The 14,432-nt window shown below is 42.6% G+C and overlaps 1 protein-coding gene across 4 annotated transcripts; it reads right to left on the reverse strand.

The window, feature by feature from the left end:
* Positions 1 to 46: 46 nt before the first annotated feature.
* hipk1b (homeodomain interacting protein kinase 1b) lies at positions 47 to 13,959 on the reverse strand. Of its 4 annotated transcripts, none has more exons than XM_084347759.1 (18): positions 13,624 to 13,959; positions 10,924 to 11,654; positions 9,669 to 9,860; positions 9,376 to 9,557; positions 9,143 to 9,266; positions 8,726 to 8,845; positions 8,440 to 8,526; positions 8,053 to 8,237; positions 7,813 to 7,963; positions 7,311 to 7,497; positions 6,883 to 7,001; positions 5,463 to 5,597; positions 4,308 to 4,459; positions 4,086 to 4,157; positions 3,262 to 3,432; positions 2,786 to 3,000; positions 2,567 to 2,679; positions 47 to 2,010 (listed from the first exon to the last, which is right to left on the reverse strand). In XM_084347759.1, exons 2-18 carry the CDS (start codon positions 11,650 to 11,652, stop codon positions 1,558 to 1,560), a joined length of 3,387 nt encoding a protein of 1,128 aa, XP_084203885.1. In that variant the 5' UTR covers positions 11,653 to 11,654; positions 13,624 to 13,959; the 3' UTR covers positions 47 to 1,557. The 4 variants fall into 4 exon arrangements, with proteins under 4 accessions (XP_084203885.1, XP_084203884.1, XP_084203887.1 ...); XM_084347758.1 differs by having other exon boundaries at positions 4,308 to 4,462; XM_084347761.1 differs by lacking the exon at positions 5,463 to 5,597.
* Positions 13,960 to 14,432: the final 473 nt, after the last annotated feature.

A 14,432-nucleotide genomic window follows, 5' to 3' on the forward strand; every position in this document is an offset into this window, starting at 1 on the left:
GAAAACAGTGACAGTGGATTATTTGGGATGACACCTTTTTTTTCCCTGAATTAGTTCTACCAAATAGCCTCTTTAACTATACTATGTTAAGATGAAATACAGTTAAATATTCAGACATTACAACACAAAATGGATGCAAACACAACAGGGAAGGATTTACTAAAAAAGCTCTCATGACTCACAGAAACTATCCCGACATGTACCTCCTTAAAGTAAAGACGGTGGCAGGAGACAGCTCTCTGAATTCAGACAATAACCATAGTAATCCATATGTGAAAAACAAATACATATTATATTCAGACATGATTGAAGCCAAAATGGCCACATTTGCACATTTTTGTGGGGAGAAAAAAGATGCATGTTTAGTCAACAGCACCACCTTGACTGACTGGCTAAAGTAGCTTCTCATCAGACACCAAGTAACTGACCAGACGGCCTATTTCATAACAGACTGCATTCTTAATTTCATCAGTCATCGTACAGCAGTGTGGGTGGTTTGGTACAACTTCCTAGTGAGCAAGTGAAAACAGGACAAAAATTCTGCTTAGTTAAAAAATATAAAAACAGTAAAAACTGGCCATAACTCTGTTTTCATGATGAGCAGGTCCTACACAGTCAGGATTCACAGATACAGAATTTTTTTTCTTTCTATATTTAATAAGGAGAGAAAGGAGGAAAGGTGGTTACATTTTTTAAAACAATTTCAAACGAAAGCTTTTCACGTCATTCCTCAGGATGGTGATCCCACTTGTCTGTACTTCATAAATACATTCAGCACTCAGTTGATGCAGTTTGGGGAAAAAAAGAAAGTTTCTATTGCGTAAGGAATATGATTAATCCTGCCTAAACACTGTCACTACATTAACAGACTATCACATGTGCACTTAAATTAAACATTTATCCATCACAGTTTCCACCACACTGTCCTCTTATTCGACATCTTCATGGACCTTCCTCTTCCTACCTCTCGCTGACAAAAACATAATTTAAACATATTAAAATGACATATTTGTGAATAAAAAGACATGATTAAGGTACAGTCATTATCATCTTAGCTAAAACACAGGGCCTCATTGGATTAGTGTGAAAACTTTCATAACAAGGCTTGTGAAAAGCTAACGACTCGTAACTCTCTTTGTCGGCTAGCCCTTCACCAGACTTGTGAGTCAGGCGCCGAATAGCTCGCCTAAAGTGTCGTCGCAGTTTGTGACAGGAGGATAATCTCTCTTCACACAAAACCTCAAGATAAACAGGAGTAAAATACATTTACCACATTGCCTTAATTATACATCTGGATTAAATGGGGATAAAATAAGGGCTATAAACAATAGTTTTAAGGGAAGATAAAATGATACAATATCAAACAATACCAAAGGACATTTCAAAAACACTAAAAACAGTCCAAAAGAGCATGTGAATGAGTTGGAGGTGAAGTGCTGCCTTAGCAGCAAACAAATAAGAGACCAACAGTTATTCTACTGGAAACACAGTTTAAATGTCCCTTTGTGATAGCATATGGGGAAGTAGATCCTCTTTGTTCCAAGTGTGTGCAGCTCCCTATAGGTAGGGGTACTGAGTGAGGCGCCTGGGGCTTAGCTGGTAGGCACTGTAAGCCTCGGCCCGGGGCGTCACACTGACGTAGGGAGAACCAGTGGCAAACTGGTGCTGGTAGGCTGCGGGGAGGCCGTGCAGCAGACTACTGACAGAATCCTTACGACTGGCCGAGTCCCTCCTGGAGGAGGAGGATGAGGTGTACGTTGCTGCATAGGCGGAGGGGGAGTGCCCGTGGCTGCGGCCCAGCAGCTGCTCCATGGCCTGAGACGCTGTGGAGAGGGCGGTGGAGGCTGGGTATGTGTACAGGCTGGGGCCGGGCGCCGAGGCAGAGGCCAGGGCGGACACCTCGGAGAAGCTGTAGTGAGAGGCTGAGACGGCTGGAGGGAACGTCTGCTGGCGGCGCAGAGATGAGTCACTATGGGAACGCTCCTGAGATGAAGAAACCACAGGCTGAACCTGAAATTAAACATCATTAGTATACACACAACAATGAGAAAATCACTTGTTCAGTATGCCGCCCAGTTTGTTTTATTTAGATGATTATTAAAATCTGTGCAAAAGATCCATAGTACATAAACACTAAAAGTTTGCTTTAGGTCATTCACAAACTCAACTGCCATTACATTGTTTGTCCAGCAGAGAGCACTTTGGACTCAATCAATAGTAGATATATCTGACACTCAGAAACTCCTTGATAACCACCAGTTAAAGAATCCTCATCGAAAGTGTTTGCGTGTTGAAGTGTCAACAAAAAGTCATTGTTTATAGTTATATAACATTCCATTCCGATCAATTGCTGACTCAGTTTGACAGCAGTAATCGTCACCAGTTACTCAAGATTGAACTGCCTTTCCCATCAAGTGGTTACATAATATTTTCCATCTGCAGTGTCTGGCAAGTAGACGAAATCAGTCATTAAAATGTCAGTACAATGAAAACAGTTCACTGGAAGAGGCACATAAAAGTTAATTAAAGCGTCATCTAGACCACCACACGCTAAAAGAATCCTCACCTGGCTGAGGTTTAAGGGATGCGACTGACTTGGCACCAGTCCATGACGCTCCATGCTGTCCCCTGAACCGCAGGGCTGTCGGTTAGATGATCTCTTCGGTTTCATGTAGTTCACTGTCAATTTAAGGTGACAATTATTATTACGCATTACTGCTTACACACCTAAAATAAGATTTAAATACATATTCCACACAGTTGGCGGTTTATCAGTCATGCTCACCAGTCTCTAAGCGTGCGCGTGAAGTTGCCCCTCTCTCAGAGCCCTGGGTTTTGACTGAAGGTGCCACCACTGCCAGAGACTTTGCCTGGCGTGATGACACGGTGCTAGCTGGGTTCAGTGCCCGAGGCAGAGGAGTCAGAGGACTGGCTGTAGAGGAGTCCGAGTCGTGCACTGTCACACAGCTGATGACGTTCGTGCGCTGGCTCAGACCAACACTGTGCAAACAGAGAAACAGGATTATTTCATGAATAAATGAGGCCGGTATATCAGAGCAATCTAATCTAAATGAATAAACTATGTCCGTTTCTGATCTGTACCCTAGCAGAAAAAATGTCACAGCTAGCTGAGGTAGTGTCAGATAGTTTTTTGATCTACCAATATTGAAGTGGCTATGTTGCATATATTACATGTTCAAAGTAGCTGAAGCGTTATCAATCCTAGAAAAACGGAAGTTCAGAGGAGTATCTTATCCTCACCTGGCCGGATGGAACTTGCGCTCGTCCTCTGTGTCTGTGTCACTGTGAATAGTGATGATGCTGACCGCTGGGCTGGGTGTGTCTGAGATGATGATTGGCTGGGACAATGTGGCGCTGGCGCTAGGTGGGGTCACGCCACTGCTGCTGAGTAACGATGCAGTGGATATACCCCTGCACAGAGAAACAAAAGCAAATTTTGAGATTTGAGCTCCAAAGCAAATGTGATTTCAGCTGTGATAACACACAAAACCCAGAGTATTAAGTACAAAGTCGCTTGGAAAATTCTTTCTAAAGCTACTAGACAGGTGTCTGCTGATTTCAGTCAGTGTATAACCCCCCGTCTTTTTCACAGGTGTCTCTCTCTTCCTTCTTTTTATATTGAACCCTTTCAGCTCCCTACTACTTACTACTACTACTACTACTTACTACTACTACTACTACTACTACTACTAGGGATCGAGGACCTGTAAATTTATGGTACTACAGCTTGTACAAGGAGTTAGTGGGGTTGGGGGTAGTTGGGATACATTTTCACATTATGTTCGTCAATTATGGATTCGCTTTGTAAACTTAAACTTGTTGAAAATGAATTATTATTTGCAATACAAATAGATATTTGGAACTAGAATTATCCTCTAGAAAAATGTAACTACAATCTACCACTGCTCATCACAAATTAAGTGATAAGCAGTTGCTGGTTGTACTTTTGGTTTGATATCAGTTCTTTTTAGCCATCTGTCATTTGGTGCGACAGCTCAAACCCTGATGACAGCGCAAAAATCAATTCATAAAATCAGAGATAAAAACTGCAGGACTCTACAAACCTGTTCCTATTCTCTCCACGTCGGGCTTTCACCTTCTTCCTCTCCTGCTGCGTCCTGGCTTGGGTTGTGCTCCTGTTAGGGTCAAAGATCAGGGTAGTTAGTGGTGGACGCCACAGGTAAAATGAGAACATGACACACAAGAAAGCCATTTTGTTTAACTCATCACCGCTGCATCTGTGACGATCGTACTACATTTTTGTTTTTTGCCATTAGGTGACCCACCTCCAGCTGTGTCCCTGTGCTGTGGAAGCATCGTGCGTTTCCAGGGGTGATTCAGCCACATTTGACTGGTGTGCGGAGCTGTGGATGGCTACACCTGGGACCTGCTGCCATGATGATGGTATGAGGATCTGTTGGGTGCCAGTGGGCCAGGCCTGCTGAGAAAGAAAAACAAGACACTCACACTTCAGTACACGGTATATCATGGATAATATTTTACTGAATCAACACAAATTATTTCAGTGCTGGAATGGGCCAGACAAACTGAGCCATGCTGAGAAACACGGATAACCAACTGGCCAATCTCTTCTACAGGCAAAAAGCACAAAGCCAGATAAGCGAGCAAATCTTTCCCAAGCCATTCCCTTATTATAGCATTGCCCTGCAACAAATGCACAAGATGAAATCATGCAAAGCACAAACAATGAAGCACTGTAAACGGTCAGATCAGGTATAAAGACAAGTATACACAGAACCATGGAGTCTGTTAAAGAAGAAACACCGAGGGAAGAAAATTAGTTTAGTTCGCTGATGCCAAACAGTCTGTTGATAAGCTGTCTTGGGGAAAGGCATGCCACATGTTCTGGGGCTGAAACAAAAAAATGTGTGTCAGAGAGTCGGGTTGTTGAGCAGGGGTTTTTAGTGGGCTTTGTAGCTGCAATCTCCTTTGCTGAAACCAAGGAAGGACAGGACAAGAGAAGCTTCAAGCAAAGCGCAGACCAACGCAGCAACACATGCGCTCCATGCCTTCAGCACACCTATGGGGGAGAGACTGTGTGGGGAGGGAATGAGAGACTGTGTGAATGCTGTGGGGAGGGGGTGTCCTTTGGAAGAAGATAGCAAATTTTGTCAATTTGGTTTTAAAGGAATTTAAGAAAAAAAAAAAAAAAAAACAATAATGATGATACCAGATCGAAAAGTAAGCGTCCACCAACCATGATTCTGACAACCATGACAACTCTGGATGTAAAAAGGCAAAATGCAGGAGATGCATAAAATAAAGACTGGCCCCATTCAATGTGTGGCACAGAGGGAGAGGGAAAGTTGCAAACAAATGAAAGGAAGAGGAAGAGTGGGGCAGGAGAGAGATGGCACTGTTAGTGGTAGAGGGAGTGTGCATGTGCATGTCTGTCTTCAGGGATGTCATCTTTGCTTTACCAGCACTGTGGCTGTGTGCTCCAGGAGGGTGGGCCGACCCACCCCGGCGCCCAGCCCGAGGGGCAGGGAATACTGGGGGGCTATGCCTGCTGAGGGTGGGTGCAGGGTGGCCACCATCAGGGGTGTGCAGGAACCCTGGAGGAGGGAGGGAGGATAGGGGAGGGAAGGGTTAGGGCACTTCAAGGCTGTATCTGATTCAGACAAAAAAGGGACAGAGCGGATAAAACCAGCTGCACAGGAGACACACACACACGCACGCACACACACACACGCGCACACACTGGTACCAGTGGCCATCTGGGAACCTGACCTCTGCTGTGTGCAGCAATTATTCCTAATTTTGGCAAACAGCAATTAACTAGTTTTTTCGAGCCAGATGAGTCCCCTGCATTAAACATCTGGCCTCCATCCCAGATAGGAGAGTGGGAATGAAGGAGGCCTGGCGCTGAGTGGCAGTCCAAATCAGTCCTGGGAGGAGATCCAAGTCGAGACGCAATCAACAGAAACACAAACGATAAAAACAGCATGGACTGTTATTTCACAGGTCAATGGTATAAACTGATTTAAATACAGCAGCATCTCCACTGAAGGCAAACCTCTTTATTTAAGAAAATATCTCAACCTGGTCCCGACTAAACATTTGCTTGCTCTGCTGGGAGCAAACAGAGAGGGGGGCTTGAAAGAAGGACCCCAATAGGGAGACTTCTAGGATGCACAGTGCACCCACGAATAAGCAATCCTGGAAACCACTGCTCTCAGCTCGGTGCAAACAACATATCATCAGTCAGTGACATTTAGGTTTCTGAATGGCAGAAACATGCGCTTGTTTACTCTGTGCTATGGAAATCTGTGTGAAATGCTAAATTGTAGTCATATCAGTATTCACTAAGGTAAATCTCTGAGCTAATATATATATATATTATTACGGGCTGTATATCTATATGCAAGTGTATAATGCTGCAAATTGGCCTACCTAATGCCACAAATTCCACAAATTAACCTGACCTAACCGAACACCCCTTTTCTACAAGAGATGTGTATGTGACACAGGCCTTCTCAACGTATGTTCGACCCACTTTGGACCCATTCAGATGAGACAGCTGTCACTCTGCTTCTCACTGTTCGCCAACGCTCCAGTCTGAAGCATAGTCCCATATACTACAATGAACCAGATCATCACACAGAACGCTGCAAAATTACCAAAAGTAAGTATTACTCATTAAGTATGAGTTGCACTTTCATCTGTCCATATGGAAACACCCTCTGATTTGGTCATAGTCTGAATGGTTTCTTTGTCCACCTTTGTCAATCGTCAAAGAAAGTGCTGGAGACGGGATCACCTGACGCGAAAATAGAGAGAATTTTCTTTTCCCTTTTTTTATAAAATGACGACACATTTACAGACTTTACAAACGCTTACCTGTGTGAGCATACTTGGCTGGATCTGCAACGACTGCGCAGACTGGTTCTGAGGTACTATGGGTACAGAGTTCTCCATTCTCACAGGGTAACTGGAACTCTTACTGGATGGCTGAAGCCCTGGAAAAAGAAATCCCAAACAAGCAGATCAATGAGGATTAGATTTTTTTAAAAATATCTCCTGTTCCAGAAATAACAAAATAGGATATTGCAGCATATATACATTTTATTCAAGTCTCTATATCTGCACAAGCATGCCTTCAATTAGAGTAATTTACAATAACTGACAAGTTATAACAGCTCGGCACCAATCAAAGTGGCAGATACACTGAGAACATCCTTACTTATAATCACAGTGAGGTTTCTTAGCATTTAATAGGCCATCCACCTGTTGTTTAGCCTCTTTTCAATCTGAATGCAACCTTTTACCTTGAATAGTGGAGGGAGGGCAGACAATGAGAGTCTGCTGGAAGGGTTCTGTCTGGCTACACAGCCCAGCGGGACGTGTTGGAATCGGGACACTCTGTTGAGCCAGCCCGGGAATGTTGATAGTCGCCTGCTGGTACAGAGCTGGCTGGTAGTTCAGCAAAGGCACCGCTCCCCCCGCAGAAGGCACCTGGTAGAACACGATTGACTGATTAAAGCCTGGATTATACTCCCACACTGATGCGTACACAGACAGCTGTAGACACCATGGACACATGGTAGTTCCGTTTATAGTACTTTCATGAGGACTCATTCCACATGTCATATATTGTGCATATCAGTTTAGCATAATTTACATTTTGATCACTTTAATAAATTCAACAATATAATCATGTTATTTCCAACAGTTTGTTGCTCTGGATTACTCATCTAAAGCATTATCTGGGCACTTTCGGACCCTTGTGAACTTGTAGACAAGATTTTATGGTAAGGACCGGGGTCATACCTGGTTATGCTGGTTGAGTTGGCTACTGAAGGTAACCGTGAGGTTGCCTGCTGCAGCACTGGGGACTGCATTGGTGGAGTACAGGGATTTGCTACTGTCGTAGGAGCTCCGGCGCTTGCAGATTTCCATGTTCTGGAAGCAGGACTTCACACTATAGAGAGTTCACAGTTTTAGCATGAAATATTTTACTATACATATACATGCAACAGTGCCTAGAACATCCTCATATGATACACTTACTGAGAGCTGTGGGGATAATCCACGAGGTGGCTCATTGTGACAAAGGGGTGACCCAGAGTTTTTGTTGGCGTGATCCTTTTGTCGGCATCCAGACGGAGCATCCTCTTCAAGAGGTCTATAAACTCTCGTCTATCAGCTTTCTCAGCCAACATGTCCGTCCCCTCCAAATGAGAAGACAAGTTGACCTGGAATAGACAAAATAACAACCAAACAGGTTTAAAATACATTACGAGGTACAGGTAACGTGATATCTTCTATTCTATTCTATCTTGTGTGTGTGTGTGTGTGTGTGTGTGTGTGTGTGTTATAGGTGTACAGAGTCAAATCTGTGTGCAACGTGGAAAAACATGCACTAAATTAGATGTTATGCAAGAAATTGCCATCTACCTGCATCATGTCATCCAGGCAGTTGAAAATATACTTCCTGGCCTCCTTGGACTTGATGCCCATCTCCATTTCATGCTCTGATGGGGTCTGAAAAATGGAAACCAATTCTGTTTCACATTATGTGCCAAAGCTATTTCTTATAGACATTAGGTGATACAATTCAAATCAAATAATAAAATCAGAGGAAGCATTTAGTCTTCTTTATATTTTAACTATATTTCAATTATCATTTACAGGCTAGTTAATAGGCTGAAACTCAGTAGGATTAGTATGAGGTTATATTAACCTTGAGCCTCCAGAGTGGATAGCTAGAATCAGGGCCTCGATTGAAGAAGCGAACGGTCTTAGTGCCAGCGCTCAGTAAGTACTCTGCAGGCAAGCCTTGAGTCTGAGAAATGTAACGGATCTGGAAACAAAACAAAAAACATTTAAGTTAAGAATCACAGTAAGACAAACTAGCAAGTGCCATGGCTTTGACTAAAATGACCCTCACAGCTTGTAGTTGTGTTTGTTCTTCTGAATCACTTTGTTATCTCAGGCTTTTGGCATTACTAGCAGCACTCAGTGTTTCTACAGAGCACCCACAGTACTTCCATGACCTGCTAACAGCCACTATTCTCGCTCATAGTGTAGCCTTTCCCAAACATTTAAGCATCTTTTCATACGGAGAGATGAGGCATAACACACTAATGTTAATACTGACCTGGTCGTACTCAGAGGCTCCGGGGTAGAGAGGCCAACCCAGAAACAGCTCAGCAATCACACAGCCCAAAGACCACATGTCAATGGCTTCACAAAACGGCAGGCCCAAAATGATTTCTGGAGCCCTGGACAGCAAAGAGAAGATTAAAGGACTAGTACAGAAAAAACAGAACTGAGGTCCATTCTAAAGAAATTTTAAGGAAAATGAATTTGGATTTTACAAAACACACCAACCTGTAGTAACGAGACTGTAAGTAGGTTGAGCAGACAGCTTTGGACACATGACTCGCTGAGCCAAAGTCAATGACCTTCACCCTGTAGGGCTGTCTGAGGGGGTCGACCAGCATGATGTTCTCAGGCTTCAGGTCTGCATGAATCAGACCCAGGCTTTTCAGTTTCATCAGCGCTGTAGCCACCTAAAGACAGAAACACACAAACATTTATCCAGCAGTAATACTAAAATGAAAACAGATCTATGATTCTGGTTCAAGATTTCATAAGGTTTCATGAATCAAGCTTTTACCAACCTGCTGTAGGATGGGTCTGATGTGCCGTAGAGGGAGTGGGCTGAACTTGCTGTGCTTGAGAAAGTCGTACAGGTTTTGCTCGAGCATCTCAAACACCAGGCAGGTGTGACCCTTGTGTTGGAAGCATTCGTATGAACGCACAAAGTTGTACTCATCCGCGTTCTCTGCACTCAGCCGGTTCAGGATGCCCACCTATTAAAGAGAACCAAATAACTATGTAACTGCTGCTTCGCTAATATTTCATAACAAGATAATAAAATGAGGTACACAACAATGCTTTAGTTTATGGCATTGTTGTTTGCTTATAATAATGATTGATACTACAGCTGTCATGGAGTCGCTTCACATCAGTTGCACTTCAAACAGCCCTAACCAACAACAACCTCGTAAATCTGCCAGGCATTTGCGCAAGAGGTGAAAGTAAAAGTAAACACAATACCACGATCCTAGTTTGATTGTGTAACTGACCTTTTCCAATACAAAAGGAGCCAATGACAGGGGGGAACACAGTGTTGTTACATTTGATTTGATATTGAGCTACAAGTAGATTCTTTTTTCATTCTTGACACAACTATTTCTGTCACTTTTCATGTGAATAACTGAGTGAATGATGACAAACATAACGAATGCCTTCCAGGAGAGACAGTCTGAAAATGTCTCCTTGTCTGTGACAGCCAATTTGTCACTCTGCATTCAACTGTCGCTTTTCAGAACAGCTAAAAACTTTTAAACACTTAATTTTGACTGTTAGCGCTGTTAGTTAGTCTTAGTTTTTTTTCTGTAAAAGATAAATCTTGAGTCAGTCAACCACAATATATTTGTCTTAAATTGACTGTTATGTTCGGATCATTTTGTTGTCATAAAGAACTTTTAAAAGAAACTATTTCACATTAACAAAGTGCAAACTGTTAAAGAGCATCTGATTAAATCTGTTAAGTCGAGATATCATCCAAAACATTCAGACTGAACAGATTTGCCAAATGTTCAGCACTGACTGTTCAATGGTACATTTCTTGAGCTAGGCTGATAAACTGGCCAAGCCGACATAAAAAAAAAATAATTAAAAAAAAAAACACACAAAAAAAATCCCTCACAGCCAAATACACACTTTAATAGTGTTGCAGTATTAATGCTGTGAGATGAGAACCTCTCTCAAGCCACACTTATCAAATAAAACCAGTAACCACTGTACATGTAGGTTTCTTATCAAAGCAGAATACAAAAAATATTTATCAACAAAATTATGTTTGATTACCTCGATTTGGCCCTGACGAGCATATGAGGGATGGTTTTTCAGGATCTTGATGGCCACAATCTCATTGGTGCCCCTCTTCCAGCACTTTGCCACTTGCCCAAATGTGCCTCTTCCCAAAAACTCCAGCACTTCATAGCTGCAGGACACGGAGCAGAGGATCTCATGCTGCACTAGCTGATAATCCCCTTCACCGTTGGAGCTGCTGCTCTTGGTGGTTGGAGCTGAGTGGGGTATAGACTGGCCTGTTCCCCCTCCTCCACCACCTGTACGGGTGGAGTAAGTTGCTGCAGGAGCAGAGAGCTCCTCCAATATTTGGACACTGCCACATCCACTCCCACTGCCTTCATTGGCTTCTTCAATCTTCCTCTTCTGCCCGTGCCTGTGCCCCCTCGTTTCAGAAGACGCCTCAGCATGAGCATAAGAGGAAGAGGTTGCCTGCTCCGTTACACGCCGGCTGGATCCCCGGGGAAGACTACCAGTGCTATCAGCTGCCCGCACCACCACTTGACCTCTGGAGCCAGGTGCTGCAGGGGGGAAGACCAGGGATGGTGCAAAGGGTGGCACAGCCATGGCTGGTGCAAAGGTGTATGCTGATTGGCCTGCTATGGAGCTGTACGCTTCAGTGGTGGACACATCCCAAACATTGCTCTCCACCTTCAGCTTCTTCACACGACAAAAGGCACTGGAGGAGATGGAAGGAGGAGAGAAGACCTGCAGCTGAGAGCTCATAGCTGAAAAGAGATTGATGAGAATTAGATGGGAGTGCAATACAGAACCTGAATCACATAAACAATTTCATTAATTATGAAAAACCATATGTACATATGTATTACATATGTGCTACACTGCTATGCTCTGCTTGTTTGGTGACGCCTAATGCAACAGTCCACCCTATCTGTTAGGGCAGACTACATGCAGGGTTGAAAGGTCTTTATTAAACTTCTGTGACATGGAGTAGGTTTGCCCCGTTACCTTGTCTTCATTCTCGCGATTGCCTGATAGCCTTGCACCTAACGTGCTGTGCACACAACCAACCTCTCCTTCCACACGGTGGACTATGTTACAAACATCTCTCACACTGAGAGCTGCTATACACTTCAACAGCACTTCAAATTATAGACTCCTTAGTTGAACACCTCTGTAAAGCACTTTCAAAAAATCTGAACCAAACTGGACTAAATCTGAAATGATCACCAGATTAACTGATTATTACAATGACCGACAATCAATCAGCAACAATATTTAGAATCAACTGTTTGTTTTTCCAAGCAAAAATATCAACCGATATCTGGATTCAGCTGGTCAAACTATACTTCATTGTCATATTTGTCACAAAGTAACATTATCATTATTTTTTACTTATTCTTTTCAGTGAAAATGTACAGTAAAAAGCCATAGGTTAGGTAGATGTCCATAATAGACTTACGCCCAAGTGTGAAATCCAATGACCGTGATATCAACAAAAACCTTCAGCAGTTTACACCTGGAAATGCTACAAGCATTCTCACAGTATAGTGTAAACTTCACAAGTTTGTAGTCTGTCTGAAACTTAAAGAAGAAAGAGAAAGACTGCAATATACCATCTGTCCTTTCCCCCCCCCAACTCCCCATAATGTCTGCAAATTATGATCAGAAACTATTCACTACATTTTTTATAAACCTTAGTAATGATGTTTTTAACTGGGTCATGCATTTGTTTGTACTACTTTGTCTTTATGTTGAATGTGTTACATTAGGAAGACCACTGGACAAGGCCGTATGGGTTTTTTTTTGGCTCTTCCAGCAAATTTCTCTCGGGTTATTGTTTTTACTTTTCAATCGTTGCATGTGATTTGTGACTTGTGCAGTTAAATACAATATAAACTGAAGGACACCTCGAGAGCCTCATTTTCAGGATTGAGTGCCAGGAAAGGTTGCTGCATAAGAAAGGATGTCATATAGGATGCATGACAGGACAGAAATTATTGCATTAAGTGTGTAATGTATTATTTATTTTACAAGGATTATATCGTTCCTTTTTTCCTCTCTCTTTATTGCTAAGGCAGCTGATTTGTATCTGGGTGGACACCTCTCCTTTGTCTGGGCGAGGTGGGGCAGGAAATATGGGTAAGTCCTGTGGAAATACTACATTGAACTGATGCTCAACTTGAAAGTTAATGATGCAAGTCACAGAAAAATCAAACCTACAACAAATGTGTATCCATGCAATGGCAGGCTTGGATCTACATGCAACGTTAAAGTGGACGTTTATCAGAAATCAGAGCTCTTGCATTACAATTTTCAGTAAGGAGAAAAGTCAACATATTTCGACACTGCGCAGCAACACAAATGCCAATGTGCTGTGTAAAAGATAACCGTAGCTAGGTGCTGACAGGGGGACTGCTGTGATGGACCACTGGGAGAAGTCAATCGCCACTGTTTTCAAATGGACATATAGCTAACTGACAGATGATGAAGTTATACGTTTGGCCGTCATTTTGTGGGCCAAAGACATCTCTGCCCTGCTGACATCGGCAGACTTTTCAGATCGAATCAACAAGGTAACATTAGTTAACTCGCTAATGCTAACAAGCTAACGCGTTAACTTTGTGGAAAATATGGCGTTACATAATAAGCGGCTTATTTCTCCTAATAAAGTTACGTTAAATGACATAGCCCGCAAGTAAAGCAACATAAAATACAGAAACCGTTGTAACATACCGGTTTGGATGTTATTACAGCGTCGAAAAGCGTCTTGCTCCAAGGTTTAAATCCCACTGCAGTCTGCTGGACCAGCGTTATCCGATTAGCTTCCGCTAGCTAACGTTAGATGCTAGCTAGGCCTGCATTGTTTCTTCAGTCGATGGAGAGCTAGGCAGCAGTAGAAGGCGTCACAGTGCCGAGTTTCAAGAAGAAAGACACAAATGTCTCATTGTATTATTAAGTTATATCACCTTGTCCTAAAAAATATATACATTTGTTGATTAAAACATAATAAATCCTATTGTAAAACCGCCTCTCTTCAAGCAGCTCAATCCTCTTTTCACCGGAACAACCACGTCCTTATATCAGCTGCGAATCTGACGGCATTTCCGGTTACTACCGTAATTACCGCGATGCGCAAATACATGAGCCCATACTTTAATGATTTTAAGAAAAATGAGGACTTCGTGTAGCTACAAGTGTAACTCACAATTGTTATAAGATGACTCCATTATCGAAAGATTTGGTGGAGTCACTTCTGGCATCGTTTTTAACAGCTAGGAAATGGGTAAACAGCATTTTTACGGTAAAACTAACTGACGTGACGTAATATGCCAGTAATTTTCCGGCAGGACTAACATGTTCCACTAATGTTGGGACAAACCTAAAACACATAGAGACATATACACACACACTGTATATCTTTATATAAAGTCATTCGATTTGTTTCTACTGTCTTGCACGGATGTTTTAGTTTGTTTGATAGTTAGGAAGGAGCACACACGTTAAGACAAGTAAGAAGAGCAAACTAACAGCACTAAGTGTGG

This window comes from Pagrus pagrus, assembly GCF_965226575.1.
Source record: "Pagrus pagrus genome assembly, chromosome: 3".
NCBI classification, from domain to species: Eukaryota; Metazoa; Chordata; class Actinopteri; order Spariformes; family Sparidae; genus Pagrus; species Pagrus pagrus.

Excerpts from the sequence above, each read along its gene's own strand:
- hipk1b (XM_084347758.1), bottom strand. The coding sequence starts at position 11,652 with ATGAGCTCTCAGCTGCAGGTCTTCTCTCCTCCTTCCATCTCCTCCAGT. Across the intron at positions 9,861-10,923 it reads CTCGTCAGGGCCAAATCGAG|GTGGGCATCCTGAACCGGCT; the intron begins GTAATCAAACAT and ends TCTCTTTAATAG. Across the intron at positions 7,498-7,812 it reads AACTCAACCAGCATAACCAG|GTGCCTTCTGCGGGGGGAGC; the intron begins GTATGACCCCGG and ends GTGTTCTACCAG.